Source organism: Atractosteus spatula, chromosome 27 (assembly GCF_055471065.1).
Source record: "Atractosteus spatula isolate fAtrSpa1 chromosome 27, fAtrSpa1.hap1, whole genome shotgun sequence".
NCBI lineage: Eukaryota > Metazoa > Chordata > Actinopteri > Semionotiformes > Lepisosteidae > Atractosteus > Atractosteus spatula.
Genome location: NC_142732.1, coordinates 383,665 through 399,197, shown reverse-complemented (window position 1 = coordinate 399,197; position 15,533 = coordinate 383,665). Strand labels below are relative to the sequence as shown.

The 15,533-nt window shown below is 55.4% G+C and overlaps 1 protein-coding gene across 1 annotated transcript; it reads left to right on the top strand.

The window, feature by feature from the left end:
* Positions 1-748: 748 nt before the first annotated feature.
* Positions 749-15,262, top strand: pom121 (POM121 transmembrane nucleoporin). The gene is made up of 13 exons (XM_088906902.1): positions 749-1,323; positions 1,729-1,944; positions 3,036-3,206; positions 3,444-3,524; positions 3,652-3,826; positions 4,429-4,520; positions 5,028-5,107; positions 5,466-5,590; positions 6,144-6,243; positions 7,250-7,546; positions 7,688-9,037; positions 10,043-10,150; positions 10,475-15,262. The coding sequence occupies exons 1-13, from the start codon at positions 773-775 to the stop codon at positions 10,570-10,572; spliced, it is 3,444 nt and encodes a 1,147-aa protein (XP_088763028.1). The 5' UTR covers positions 749-772; the 3' UTR covers positions 10,573-15,262.
* The last annotated feature ends 271 nt before the right edge of the window (positions 15,263-15,533 follow it).

Below are 15,533 nucleotides of genomic sequence, written 5' to 3'. Positions count from 1 at the left end.
AATTCACATTTTCTGAGGCTGTAAATTTAACTTATCTCAATCGACTGACAGAAATGTGGGATATGCATGATAAAGTTAGGCAGTATGCTGGTAATTCCTGGGCAAAAAGTTTCCCTTTGGAAGTAAGGTTTCATGTTTTTTTTGTGTTTGTAAACGTCTCAGGAACTGTGTTTATTTTGTCTATTGCAGCAGCTCGTGTCTGTGTAAAGCCTGTGAAATTCCCCAAAGCGCTTTCTATCTAGGAAGGGACTCGTGTCACCCCACAGAAGAGCAGCCCCACCTGGGAGACACAGGGCCCCACGGCGTCTTTTTACACTAGAGTGTCCTCGTCACTGCTGGCATAAAATATGAGTTTCACCCTGATCACACCTGATTCTCTTGAAAGTGATATTCTAATCAGGGAATTGCATCCTACAATCGTGCTGTTGCCACAGTGCTTTGTAGTGCATCTCTGTCATGCGTGGTAGTACTGCTGCACCACACAGTGAGAACACATGAAAACACTTTCTATGGTGCTGCGGAAAAAGTTCAAGAGGAATTACAATATAAATAACCGACTTGACGGTGAATCGGCCGACGTGAAACCCCGCTTTTGTACCCACTGTAGACCCGCTTCGTCGGTTTAGGTGACTGCGGACGGAGGTCAGCCCCTGGCCGGGCACAGGCCGGCTCCGGCGCCTCTCCTGCCGCCGAGGCGAGACCGGCCCCCCCGCGCGCCCCGCGCCCGGCAGGATTATGGGATATTAAAGTCCTCCGGCGGCGCGCTGCCGCCATGTCTCCCAGAGAGAAGCGGCGGATCGCGCTGATCTCTGTGGCGGTCCTGGCTGTCGCGATTTTCTGCTTCGCTCTTTATTACATACCGACTTTCCTTTACGTCTTGTTCATTCTTGGAGTGTGCACTCTCGCCTGCTTCTGCCACGCCGGCGGCCCGTCCCAACACACCAGGCTCGGCCCTCATCCTCGGCCTGCCCTGGCCATCCCGCCGGCGCTCAGACGCTGGTTGCCGGGCAAGACCGCGAACGGCGTGCCCTCGGCGGGCCGGGTCAGCTCCCGGGGCCACCAGGGCCGCCCCGGCACAGGCGAGCTCGGGGATTCGGCGGCGCCCAGAGGCGAGCGGCGCTGGGAGGTCCGGGGCGCCTTTCAGAAGGAGGCAGAAGGCGGCGGCAACGGCTCGTTTGCGTTCAGCCCCCGGGACCTGCTGATGGGGAGCTACCTCAGTAAGGCGGACAGCCCCGGAGCCGGCGGGGCGAGCAGGGAGCTCCGGGAGAGACTGGCTCGGCCCAACCATGCCGTGCACACCCCCAACAGGAGACTGTCATTCGGGTAAGACCCAGCCGGGCGAAGCGGCTCAACCTCTGTGCTTTGCTACTGCGGAGAGTGAGAAGGCGCTGTGATAAAAAAAAATCGGGTTTATTCCTAAGTGCTACCGCGCCGGTCTGTTCGCCTCTGTTTAAAGCCAGCGGTGTTTCCCTCCAAGATTTGAAAATGTGGGAGTTGCTGCTTCGCCGCGGTCCGGCCTCTCCGGGGGGGCTCGGCTGTCGGACCGGGCCGGGTTGGTGCAGCAGGGCTGGCGATGAAGTGCCCCGAGATGTTTGGGCAGCTGGAGCCCGAGGGGGGCTCTGCGACCGGACAGGAAGTGGGCTGACCCGGACGGGCCGGGCGCAGACGCTGGCGGGAGGTGTGAGCTGCGTGCGGTCCGGTGACGGTCTGTCGCTCTGTGTGCTGCAGGGACAGCCTGGGCGCGGCGGGCCGCTTCAGCATCACCCCCCAGCGGCACTACCCCCTTCAGCAGCCGGGCTGCCCCTCGCTGGGGCCGCTGCCCCCCGTGCAGTGGGACGGCTGCCGCAGGAAGAACGTCCTGACGCCACGCAACTCCCCGGCGGCGCGCAGCCCCGTGACGGTGAAGATCGCCCGGCCGGAACCCAGCCGGACCCGCTCCCCTCTGTGAGTATGGGCCCCTCCTGCGCCAGGGCCACTGCTGCCACGTGCTGCCCTGATCGTGGCCCTCCGTCCATTGTCATCCCATACAGTTCAGAGCTGCGGGGGAGCTGGGGTCTGTCCCTCCCTGTCTGTACTCCCCTTCGCCACAGGACACGCTCTGCCCCCCTCGCACGCACGCACGCTCGCTCTGCCCCCCTCGCACGCACGCACGCTCGCTCTGCCCCCCTCGCACACACGCACGTACGCACGCTCGCTCGCTCTGCCCCCCTCGCACACACGCACGTACGCACGCACACTCGCTCTGCCCCCCTCGCACACACGTACGTACGCACGCACGCTCGCTCTGCCCCCCTCGCACACACGTACGCACGCTCGCTCTGCCCCCCTCGCACACACGTACGCACGCACGCTCGCTCTGCCCCCCTCGCACACACGTACGCACGCACGCTCGCTCTGCCCCCCTCGCACGCACGCACGCACGTACACACGCTCGCTCGCTCTGCCCCCCTCGCACGCACGCACGCACGTACACACGCTCGCTCGCTCTGCCCCCCTCGCACGCACGCACGCACGTACACACGCTCGCTCGCTCTGCCCCCCTCGCACGCACGCTCGCACGCTCGCTCGCTCTGCCCCCCTCGCACACACGTACGCACGCTCGCTCGCTCTGCCCCCCTCGCACACACGTACGCACGCTCGCTCGCTCTGCCCCCCTCGCACGCACGTACGCACGCTCGCTCGCTCTGCCCCCCTCGCACACACGTACGCACGTACACACGCTCGCTCGCTCTGCCCCCCTCGCACGCACGCTCGCACGCTCGCTTGCTCTGCCCCCCTCGCACACACGTACGCACGCTCGCTTGCTCTGCCCCCCTCGCACACACGTACGCACGCTCGCTCGCTCTGCCCCCCTCGCATGCACGTTCGCACGCTCACTCTGCCCCCCTCGCATGCACACCAGGGCCGTTTTTCCCAGAAGCCAGTTCACCACCAGCAAGAAACCCACATGAAACACACAAACTCACACAAACCAGGTCCAGAAGGGTCCAGGAGCTGCATCCCACCTTCTCACACTGTTTCTGGACTGGCTGCAGGTTTGACCGGCTGTCCTCTCCGCTGACCGCGCTGGCTCCTGGGCTGGGGGCCTCGGTGGACCCCTGCTCGAAAGAAGCAGTGCTGACCGCGCTGAAGGAGGGGCGCAAGAGAGAGGTGGAGGAGGAGGAGGAGGGAAGGAGCTGCAGTGAGGGACAGGAGAGCAAGAGAAGGTGTGTGCGGATTTCGTCAACACCTGTGACTGTCTGACAGGACTGCAGCTTCTTCACGTTGCTGTTTCTCATTCTGTTCCTCTTTCATTCCATTGTTAACAGTCTCGGCCATTTTCTCCACCAGTAAACAGTTGTCTTCAAGTTGCGATGCCCTTGTGTGGAGTGCCTGGGAGGTGTTTTGTTTGGCGTTATTGTTGCCTGTTCTGCGCAGTAATGGCGCTCTGCTCTGTGTTTCAGGAGGCACGACAGCAGTGGGAGCGCCCACTCGGCTTTTGAACCACTGCTGGCCAACGGGGTTCCCTCCCAGCTGGTGCCCAAGTAAGCGTCTGCACTGCAGACCCGCTCGCGCCCCCTGTCCGCCTCGCCTTGCCGTGATCCGTCAGCCCCGGCTGGACGCTGCCACACGCCTGACTTTCTCTTTCCCTCCCTGTCCGTTCCCCTGCAGGCCGGGGACCCTGAAGCGGGGGGCGAACGCCTTGCTCACGGACGAGACCCTCATGAAGAGATCTCGCACGTCCTCGGTCAGCTCCCTCAGCTCTGGCCTGGCCCCCAGCGGCGTGCTGGGCTCGGCCCGCAACCCCATCCTCAGCTCCTACAGCTCATCGCGGGGCTACCTGCAGGTACGAGGCGCCCTGCCCGGAATCGCTCATGGAAAGAGTGGCTCCTATAGAGTCCAGAATACCAAGAGCAGTTGCAAGAAAGTAGTACTGTCCACTAGTTTGTCTTGGGGCTGCCGCATTCTGTGTGTCTTTTATAAGAGAGGAGCTTCATAGAGCGCAAGGACTTGTTCCAGGCGTTCCCCAAAATTATTTTGCTTGCAATTAATTTGAATGTAAAAGTCATTTTCATGTTATAGCAATACAAACCCACGTAATTAACCGAATATCTTTGACTGCCAAACTTGGACAACTCGTAGCAACTGAAATCAGCTGGACCCAAGTCCAGTTCCTTTGCTGTCTTTACTTGTTTGGAAAGCTTGTCAACACGAGGAGCCGCTGGGGCTCCTGAGGGTCTTAAGCAGTAAAGATGTGCTTTTTCAGAGCAGCTTTTCTTGCTCCGGTACCCAGACATCACTGGCTGAGCCCTGAGTTTCATGACATTTCAGCTGTGGCCGGGATTCTCCACTGCCTTGGCCATGGACCTCATGAGGTTATAGAGGCCCTCAGGTCATGGGGTTTCATAAAAAGAGGAGGATCTCAGTGACTTGTGTGTGTATTTTCAGCAAAAGAAGACCCCAGCTCTCAGCCTATCCCCCTTGTCCAGCCCTGGCTCCTCACGCTCCCAGACCCCAGAGAGACCAACCAAAAAGCTCAGGTAGTAAAAACCACTTTTTGACCATCTCATACCTAGCTTAGGAGGGATCCAAAACCTAACCTGTAGGAGCTCAGGACACGTTATGTGCAAGAGCGGCTTAATTTCTTAATCACTAATTTTTGTCCGACACTTACTGGCGCAACCTGGGCTGTTTGTACTCTGTTCAAGGGTACAGCTGCAGCGTCTCAGCAGTGTTTGAATTCGCAACCTTAGTCTAGTCATTTGTCCAGGACCCTGAGCACAGTTCCGCCTTTCTGCTGCTTTTGCTGACATTGGGTCTGTAGCTCTTTGATGAGGTGCTTGTGAGGCCTGTTTGTGGACAGCAGTTGACAACGACCTCACAGGTCTCTGTTCCACATCATTCGCTGAAGAGCTTGTGCTATGAAGGGTAGAGCTGAATGACCGAGCAGGTTTAGAATTGTGCTTTACTATTAAAGGAGAGCTGCCCGTGTTCCATGCTGTCAGTTGAACGTTTGGTCTTGTGTGCGGCATTTCTGTCTTGCACAGGGAAGAGGAGGCATTCTCGTCCACCTTCTTGTCCGCAGCCAAGTCGGACACGACCCCGAAGGACCAGGCCAGAGAGACAGGTCAGCCCCATGTAGACACTGGCAGGTTTTCAGCACATTCTCGCTGATAACCAGTCGTTTTCCGTATTTTTAAGATTCCAAAGGCAACTTAAAAGTTAATGGTGTGATTGAATAATGAAACGTATTGAAATTGTAGATAAAGTTCCGACGCTGCAGTGCTAAGCGTTCTGACGGTAGAATGTATCGAAGTTGTGAGTCGCACGATGCAAGAACAGTCCGTACTTTGTGAGGCAGTGTGGACAGCCACAGAAAAGAAGCTGCAAGATGACAGTACGGGTCAGGTCAGCAGGGCCAGGAGACCCAGAGCGCGCAGCAGAACAGACACGCTCACCCCCTGTTCCTGTGCCGTCTGCTGCAGAGAAACCCTCGCCGGCGCCCACGGTGCCCGTGGCGCCCTCCTCACCGGCCTCGCGGGGCGCGGAAGGCAAACGCAAGCGCAGGATCCAGCTGGTGTCCAGCCGCAGGGGAGACAGCATCACCCTGGTAAGGTGTCGACAGCGCGGCCCAGCTGCATCTGCGTGGCACCGAACCCTGAAGCAGAGATCGAAGAGCGGTGTAGACCTTTTCGGTGTTGTGCAGCTGTCCTGTGGAAGATAGTTATTCCTCCCGGTTCCAGTGCTGGGCTGTAGAACTGTAGTCCAGCTAGTTGCAGCAGAGAGGTCAGTCAGCGTGACAAGTGTCACTGCTGCAAAGAAACTTTCATCTTTTTTCAACTCCAAGCCTCGTCGGATGTTTGGAAGAAGGCCTCACATGCCTGAAGACGCTCCATAGCCAAAATACCGTTCTTGTCTTTCTACATTTCAGTTTGCAATTAACCTCTTCTTGTTCCTTTACTTCTTGCACACTGATGCATCTTGATACGTTGCCCCAGTCGATTAGCCATACCTCTTTCTAGGTACTGATTTGACAGTTATGCTTTTTACACTGTGCACACTCTAAAGTAACTGCGGCTTAGGTCTGCTGTGATTGAAATGTGTTGAAACACTAAGCCCTCACACGAACACCCGTCACGTTGTCCGGCCTGTGTTCTTGGCAGCCGCCGCCCCCTGAGCTGGGATACTCGATCACTGTGAGCGACCTGGATTCGGAGAAGAAAGCAGCTCTTCACAGGATCAGAAAAGTCCTGGAGGAACCTGGTGAGTCTGGGACACTGGAGCTGATCCTCTTTCCGTACATCAGCGGCCCAGTCTTTACACATTTTCATGTTTTACCGGAAATGCGCAAGAGACGATTTGCGATGTTGCTCGCTTTTTTTGGCCACTCAGTATGACACTGAATATTGAAGAATCATTAACTACTAGCTTGTCTGTACAACAAATTGACAAGCTGATCAATACTGCTCTGTTTTTGGCAGTTCATGAGCACACAAGGTAATCTAGCCCAATAAATCTCATCCAGCCGCATTTCGTGAACGAAGCTGTCAGCTTCAACAGTATGGCTGGGTAGATTGTCCCATACTCCTACAACCTCTTCTGCAAAGAAATGCCTCCCGTTTTCATTTTCAAATGCACTTACTCACAGTTCTCAACTGTGTCTAGTTCATGATTTGCGCCTGGTTATGAAGTTCATTGACTTGTCTTTTATTTGGGTATTTTAAGTACTTCAATCTAAAAAACTAAAAAGAGTAGGACATTCCTTTAAGCCTTCCTCTTCTCTGGAACAGTCCAGGGTGGCAATATCTTTTTTTGTAACATTGCAGCTAAGACTATACTCAGTATTTCAAATGTAGACATACTATTGTATTGCACAAATGTAATGTCATCCCTCTTGAAATCTCACACTTTTAACTATACGTTCTAATTATGCCTGTTTTCAGCTTCCCCAAATTGTCTAAAAGACACACTTGTAAGTCTCTCACAGGTATTGTCTTTTAGTCCACTGTTCCCCATTTTGCATCTGTAGCTTATTTCTGTAAACTGCGTGTTACACTCAGTACTTGTGTACATTAAATACCTCCTGCCAGGTGTTTCTCTGCTCAAGCCTGTGTAAACGCCGGTCCTACATACCTGTGTATGCTCAGCCAACTACGACAAAAGAAAACTCAGATTACTTATGTGGAAAGCAAAAAAGTGAAGGCAGACGTCTTTACTACCTGGCTAGTTAAAACTGCCAAGTAAGAGTGCACTGATTGTCTCATTTCAGAGCCAGCGAAAACAACGCCAGCCCCTGCTGTACCCATGTTCTCGCAGGCGGCAGTGTCTGCTTCCTCCCCCTTGGGCACTGCCAGCCTGTTGCTCTACACAAGCACCACCGGCGCCCCAACACCCCCTTCAGTCAGCATCGCGGCTCCAGCCAGCAACCCAGGCATGGCCAGCGTACCCTCCTCTTCCTCCTCCTCCAGTGGTGTCGCTCCAGCCTCCAGCACAGCTGCCAGCCCCCTGCTGGAGTCCCTGCGGAAGATGCAGAACAGCCCTGCACTTAGCACTGTCCCCAGCACAGGTCAGCGCCCCCTGCTGTCAGGGTTCCACTTAGCGAATACACGAGCAAGTGCAAAGCAGTGTCGGGCGACTCGCTCTTCAGATTCTCAAAGAGCTGAGAATCCTTTCTCGCTGATTTTTCCCGTATTCTCTTTTTCCGCAGGCTCTCCTGCAGCTGGTGCAGAGACGTCAAAGGGCCCCGTGGTGACGTTCAGCATGAGCAGCCCTCCAGTCCTGGCTTCTTTGATCCCAGGCGCTGTCCCGGTGAAGACGGAGCCCGGCCCCGCCCCGGCCCAGCCGCCCCAGCCTGCAGCCTCTGCCAGCCAGCCCTCGGCTACCCAGGTGGCGCCGCCCGCAGCAAGCTCCGGTAGCCAGACGGGCGCGCTGACCTTCGGGCTGGCGAGCACGGCGCAGCCCATGGCGGCCCTCTCCTTCGCCACCACCACCACCACATCCGCACCCAACGCCAAGCCCCTCCTTTCCGCCTTCAAGCCTGTTTTTGGGGCACCGGCGCCAGCTGTTACAAGCAGCTCGGTGGCGACCACGTTCAAGCCGGTTTTCGGGAGCAGCACGGCGAGCAGTGCGTTCGGGCAGCCAGTCGGGACTACCGGCGGCGCAGCGACGACCTCCTCGGCCACCGCAGCGACCAGCGCAGCCTCCATTTTCACTGGGCTTTCCGCCAGCACGTCCGCCCCTGCGTCTGGCACCCAGACGCCGGCTAAGCCTGCTTTCGGGAGCTGGGGCGCAGGAGCCAGCAGCAGCACAGCCGCCCAGGCCAGCACCGCCGGCGGCACGTTCCAGTTCGCCGCCGCCGCGCCCGTCGTCAGCGCAGCCCCCGCCTTCAACTCCTCCGGCTCGGCGTTCCCGTTCGGCAAGCCGGCGGCCAGCACAGCGCCGGCTCAGAGCGCGCCGCAGGCCGCCTTCACCTTCGGCCAGGGTTCCAGCAGCCAGACCCCCGCGGCCGGCGCCTTCGGCAGCTTCGGGGCGCCGCCCGCCAGCACCGCCGCGGGCACCGCCGCGAGCCAGGCCACCTTCGCCTTCGGGAAGCCCTCCTTCGACGGGCCGGCCACGTTCGGCAGCGCGGCGCCGGCGGCGGCGGCCAAGCCCTTCACTTTCGGGGGCAGCGGGGCAGCAGGGGCGACCCCCTTCAGTTTTGGGGGGGGCCCCACCACCACGGCTGCCCCCTCCTTCGGGACTCCCAGCCAGCCGGCTTTCGGCAGCGGCTCCACCGGCTTCTCCTTCGGCACCACGACAGCTGCCGCTGCTGCGCCGGCCTTCGGCTCCACCACACAGACCTCTGCCCCCCTGCCCGTCCCAACCCCCAGCTTCTCCTTCGGAGCTGCAGCCGGCGCTCAGGCCAGCGCGCCCCCCGCCAGCCAGGGCACCCCCCAGCCCATTGCGGGCTTCAGCTTCGGGGGGGGCCTGTCCAGCGCGCAGTTCGCCGCCCCAGCTGCCCCGTCGCCGGCCTTCAGTTTTGGGGCCAGCAACGCCAAGGACAGCAAGCCTGCCTTCGGTGAGTACGCCCGAGCGAAGAGCCTCTCGGCCACAGGTCCAGACTGAAGTGATCCTGCCTGGGGTAACGATTTTCATTCAGATCTTGTGAAGAGTGCAGTCTGTTACTCCAGAGGACGCTTAAGGGATTTTTGTAGGTTTTCACGGTTACGATGATCCTGCTGTGTTTAAGGGCAGCAGTATAACCTGAATTCAGGCAGCGCTGTGTGTAGCTCTCCAGCCCCGTGTCGAGCACATACAGGTCAAGTGTATTCATGCCAATATTTTTATAAAAGCCGAGCTCTGAGCGTTTGTTTAAAAGGCCTCCGGTTTTCCCCAGGGATCAGCTTCGGGAAAGCGAGCTTTGATTTTGGCGGCGGTAAGTGTGCGGGATGGGAGGGGCTGGACGGCTGCAGGGCTGCGTCCCCTCGTTGCACCGACTGGCATGAACCGCTAGCCGTCGGCTCCACGGCGCTCTTCTTCGTCGGGGGAGAGAGCCGTCCTGCTGTCCAGGGCCCTTCCGCTGGCCCGCCACGCTGCTGCTGCAGACCGGCCCGGCCGAGGTCACCTGTCGGCGCAGAGGAAACACCATACTTTGTTTCCGTGCATTTTAGTTTCCTCGTTCTGCGGGGCTCTTAGGATGTTGGGAGAAGTGAACTTCCTACCGAGAGCTGTCGGTAAGGCTGATCTGGCCTGCAGAGTCTCCGTGAAGGGCGCCGGCGCGGCCACAGCCAGCACGCTGGCGTCTCGCCACATGCGCTGGCACATTCCTTCAAAACTGACACGGGAGATGCTGTTCGTACCCGAAACATATATTTTTGCTAGTTTGAAAAAGCTTGATCTTCGTTCTGCACATTCGGCAATCCCGTTTCGCTGCACTCCTGGAACCGGAAAGTCCTGGGGAGCCACTGGTAAGGGTCTAGAGCAAGCTCCCGGCCTCTGCCGCTGTGTGTGGTAGCTCAGGAGGCGGAGAGGCCACAGGGAGCCGTGTTGCAGGCTGATGGAAGATGTGCTGTCTTTCCCCCAGGGACTCCGACTCCAGCTTTTGGGCAGAGCTCCACTGGAGGACCCCTCCCCTTTGGGAGCCCTGGCACTCCAGCCCCAGGCTTCGGCGGCCTAACATCCACACCTTTTGGTAAGTGCAGCCTCAGTGCGTCTTCCTGCAGTTCCCGTTGCCTCTCTCCAGCACACGGAGCATTGAAGCCTGCGTCCTGTGAGCTCTGCCTGTGGATTTGCAGACAACAGGCATCGTGCAAGTTCACAATCAATAGACATCCCTGACGAGATGAACCGTGTTTTCAGGTGCTAGAATTGAGTCTTTAATGTGTGCTTTTGTTGCAGAGGGCATTCCGGTGCTTTCACAGGAGTACTGCAGCAGCCAAGAAGGCTCTAGTGAGCCCTGGTGTTAAAAGATGAGCGTTTCTAGTGTTTGACATCCTGTCACTTCTCTCTACGGCAGGCGCCACGCCAGGAGCCTCCTTCTCCATCGGCTCTGGCTCCAAGTCCTCTGCCCGGCAGCGACTGCAGGCTCGGCGCCAGCACCCGAGGAAGAAGTGAGGAAGGAGAGCTGCCAGCGATCTTTTCCGGGCCCTGGCATCAGGACATCCCAGGCACAGACCCACAGGATGGCTACTTGGCAGAACTGAGCTGCTACCAATGTTGGATTTCCAACTCGACCCCGACGCCCCCACACACCCCGCGCTGCCTCTTGGCCTTGCAGAGGTTTCACAGCGGAGCGGGCAGGAGTTTCTGCACCCCGTCTGTCCCGGCGTCTGGGGTCTTTGGAAAGGGGCCAAGGGGTTGGGGATTTGACACCGCAAGCGATGACACACAGTTTACTTGAACAAAGCGTTTTGAACCCGGACTGGACTCTACACATCTGCCCTGCCTCTCTCACCCTCCACCTAGGTTCTTTCAGAACTGTGCTGTTCTTTCTCCCAGAGGTGCAGTGAGAGGCCAGTCCCTGTCCTCGTCTCTCCCCTGCTTGGCGAAGGCCTTACCCGAGCTGTGGGGGGGCTCAACCACGGTCACCCCATCTGCCCAGCTGGAGTGTTAGTTTGTGTTGAAAAGCAAATGCCGGAATAACTGATCTTCAGTACTGAGAAAGATTGTTTTTCAATTGGATGGTTCAGATCCTTGGGACCTGCGAGTTGTTTTGTGATGAGATGAGAGTGGTGTGTCACAGCTGGGCAGATGATTTCTTTCCGAGGTGTACAGGGCATTCGAGATCATGCCCGATTCCTAAGGTGGGCAATTCTGGTGAAAGATTGCAGGGACATTGAGTGCTGCCAATTGTAAAAGGACCGTGGTCCAGAACTACTTATTTGTTCAGCAGGGTCCTCGTGCGAGGAGTGCTCTGGGACGAGGACAGGCAGGCAGGAGAGCAGGGGGCCTGTGCCCGTACAGCGGTCAGTTTTTTTTCAGGGTGCAGGTGAACATGCTTGATCCACACATTTACCCACCTAGTGACTTTAGGTTAATCAGTCTTAAAATGTTGAGTTTCTTGAGCTTTTGCTGCTGGGTGTTGAGGAGGTATTGCTCGGCAGTTTGTCACAGATGCAGGCGGGCCCCTGGGAGAATAGGTCCTCTTCCGTATTGTGGTGTCTTTCGGGAAGGGTGATACAGCTTTGGTAAGACTGCACACCAGGCGTTGATTCTTTTCTACAATGTTCAATGCAAAAAAAAAAAGCCCAATCCGAATTTTCCTCTGCTGGGGGGAAATAAAAGGACTGGATGTCTTTTAAGCGGGCGTGGAGCTGAGGCGCAGGCGGTCTGCAGGAGTGATCCTGCCACGGCCCCTGCTGGTCCAGGCTCGTCCGCGATGATGACGGACGTGACCATGGTGCTTTAGAGGAGCCCGACATTCTTCTTCACCCGCCCCTGCACTGCTTCGCTGTCTAGACTACCTCTTGTACTTTTGGACAGTTCCTTGCCATTCCCTTGTGCTGGCGCGTGTGTGTGTGTGTGATTTAACGGCACAGTGATTTTACTCGGGTGTTTCTTCTTTGGCATCACCGCTGTTCGTACAAACTCCCTGCAGCGCCTTGTTCCTGCTGTCGCTGGCTGGCCTGCCCCCTGCATGAGGCACTCGCATGTCACATGGGCTCCCCAGCAGGAGCACAGACGCCAGCGAGTCTCCACACAGCGCAAGGCGGGACACGGCCCTGGACCACAGAGCGGCTTTCTTGGGTTCTGGGAAACGCCGGTTGGCGCGGCTGTCCGTTAGTTCGAGCTGAAGCAGCATCGTGAAGCGTACAGGTACCTGGAGTTGGTCATCTGCCTTTAAAAACACTTTCTCCTCGTAACACTCAGTGGTTTTGTATTTTTTTAATGACTGATCACCGCTGGTGAAGTGTCCTCGGACGCTGGCGGTTTGCTCTCGGTGAGTCGAGTTTGGAGGAAGGTGTGGTGAGTGGCGGCATATTGGTAGTGCCGGACACAGGGGTGGGGGCAGGGGGCATGAATCGGGAGAAAATTGGGTGTACTGAAGTTTTTATTTTGTATTCATTGTAGCTCAGAGGCTTTTTTAAAAAAACCTCAAGTGTCTGTTTTGCGTGCGTAAGGTATTTAAACAGAGTGCTTGATCTCCGCAGCTGTCTCGTCTGTGCCGGGTGCCGGGCTGCACCAGGGGTCAGGGGTCAGCAGCCCAAGCCAGGGGGATGTCAGTCTTCAATACCGCTGCTATGTGCTTGTCCTGCCAGCAGCGCTGCTGCTGGTTCGTACTGTGACTCGGCCTTCATCAAGGGCATCGCACCACTGGAACTGGACTGTCGTTCTCGGCAAGCTTGGAAAGGGCTGGTGCTAATAATGCGTTGCAGGTTCCTTCTTTTTTTTAAGAGTTTTTCCATAATGGTGTGGAAAACTTGAGTGATCTGTTACAGTAACCTATTGCTAAGAAATTTAGTTTTTGGCTATTTTTTAATCGCTCAGACGGAAAATCTGCTATCTCTCGTTTCTGAATACGCCGCCTCAGCGGGGTTTGGCGCTTTGTGCTGGCGTTTGTGCGAGAAGGCCTTGTTACCCACCGTGGGCTGCTCAGAAGACACTGCTGTGATATTATTCTTCGGCAGAGGGGATGCAGACCTTACAGGGCCTGTGTGCCTTCAGTCGGCGGGGATATTTCTGGGGTCCTCTCCGGCTGTGCGTTTGGCTGAAACACTGCAGACACACGCAAGGCCGGCCTGGTGATCGAGCCGGTCTCGGGAGAGGCTCGCTAGTGGTGTCCACAGGCCCTGCTGACCCGCGCAGACGGTAGGGCTCAGATGCACCCCAGGAGCCTGAGACTGGCCCGGCTGGAGGACGAGCAGGCTGCTGGGTTTGTGACAGAGGGGTATGAATGTGTGTGAGGGGTGATTGGCAAAGCTAAATTCAGGCAATGAAAGGTACAAAATGATAAAAACAATAAAAGCTCTATTTTTGTATTAAAGCAGATTGCCTTCTCTAGAGTTCCTTCAAGCTTGGCTCACTGAGGCAAGATGTTTACAAGGGGGTAGAATTTTTTTTTTCTGGTTATTTTTTTTCCTTCGGTAGTTGGGAGGAGAAAACTTTTTTTTTTAAAGGTGTGCGTCTGTAGATGTTCTACTTTCAAATGTGAATGAGCTCTGGTCTGCAGTTGTGAACTACTGGTGTCTGTGTGTTGTCTGAAAGGGTGAGGGCTCGGCTGCGTGGGCACAGGAGAGCAGCTGCTGCTTTAATCCGAAGAGGCTGCTGCCACTGCACAACCCCGCATGTCGCAGGTCCGGGGCTAAAACACCGACCGTGAGAAGCAGCTGACATATTAGGGGTGCAAGTTTTAGAACTTGCTCTACCGTAATATCTAAACAACACGCAGACAAATATGCATGTTTGAGCTGCTGCAGTGAATGAGTTGGGCTACTACCAGCTCAGAAGGGCAGGTGCTCCTGGTTTGTCCCAGTCAGAAATGTGGGCAGGTGACCAAATAGGCTCTGCTGCTGCTTCTGAAGAGTCTCTTTTTTTTCACACCCTTTGAGTGAAGAATACACTGGGACCGGGGAGCAGTCAACCCATCCTGCCCGCCTCTTATTGTAAGTTAGGATTGACCCTGGAGGTTCACTATCTGGGTAGTCACCCCTCTTTGTAACACGGGCTGGATCAGTGGTCTCTAACTCAATTCCTGCAGCGACTTGTCCATTCTGGGTTTTTTTGCAACCTCTGTAGTCAATGAAACCTAATTCTTTCATATATTAAACAGGAATTCTGGAGTTTTACACAGGATGTTTATTTCAGTACAGGTACATTATAGGGCCAAGTTATGCAGCGAAGTAGATAAACGATAGATCTGAGAATGTGAATAAAAAACAAAATGTTGAAGATGACGAGCTCTGCAGCAATTGAGTTTGAGATCCCAGATTTAGCGGTTTGGGTTTTGACTTCATACATAAGGCATTCCTACACTGGACTCCTGGAGTGGAACTAGATGGGGAAAATGTCAGTTTGATTCTTCAGAAGAATAAATACCACTTTTAGTTTAAGCTTCCATTCCCGGAGATCATTTTATTGGCGTAGCTATGTGCGCTGGTAAAGTTTTCAAAATGTGAGCACAGTTGATTTCCACATGGTAGGCTGGACTAGTTCACTGCATATATGATTTTCCCTAGACCTGTTTGACCTCTCCCCATCCTGATCCAAAAAACCAGCCCTCCCCTGTGGTTAAGATTAGCTTTGTAAATAAGTAGAAGTGTGGTGCCGATGACTGATGTCTGTCTGCCCAAGGGAGTCTTGCTTTTAATCCAGGTAGCCAAAGTTGAAAGGCTTTCATTTTTATCCCATGTGTTTCAGTTGTCTATTTTTTATTTGCTTAATTGTAGAATAGGACAAATAGGACTGATTCAAATGTCATAAAGAGAGAAGCTTTCCTTCCTGTCAATCATGCGGTGAGTGGTGCAGCACAGTTCCTATAAAACAAGATGCAAAATACTTCTACATCCGATGCCAGTCCTTAGTCTTACACATTGAAATGGCACTTCTCGCAAGGTTTGAAAGCAGGATTTCCTTGGGACGCGAGCATGAGTGAGACTTGCTGCTGCGACTCGCAGCCTTTTATTCCTGTCTGCGCAGATGTACGTATGTTTGTGTGGCTCTGTGCGGTTTTCCTAGGAATACGTTTTTCTATCATTCCTCTTGGGATTGTGGAAAAGGAGAATGAATGTGCAGACCCGGGCAGTGTAATATATTTTCTCTCTCTGCTCATTATAATGTCATTAAAAATTAATGGTTTTAAATAAAACTGGTGTGCTGGTGTGTGTGGTTGGATTCACAGTGGTGGGGTTTACTCGTTCACAAAGGTGATTATTTTTCTAGCAGGCTTCAGTTCACAGTATTGCAGTCCTTGATACACGCTGGTCTATAACCTGTACTGTATTGCAAGTATCATGGCAGGGCAATTTCGATGTAGTTTAAGAGCGATAGGGGAAGTAACTCTGGCAGTCATAACTGACACATGGAAACCCACTTGGGATGGAATACGATCCTTCCTAAACCCCGGGACCAGCGTCCAG

Bases quoted from the DNA above. Each gene is read 5' to 3' on its own strand.
- pom121 (XM_088906902.1), top strand. From the start codon at position 773: ATGTCTCCCAGAGAGAAGCGGCGGATCGCGCTGATCTCTGTGGCGGTC. The intron at 5,591-6,143 runs GTAAGGTGTCGA...TGTTCTTGGCAG, and splicing joins GGGGAGACAGCATCACCCTG to CCGCCGCCCCCTGAGCTGGG. The intron at 7,547-7,687 runs GTCAGCGCCCCC...CTTTTTCCGCAG, and splicing joins TAGCACTGTCCCCAGCACAG to GCTCTCCTGCAGCTGGTGCA.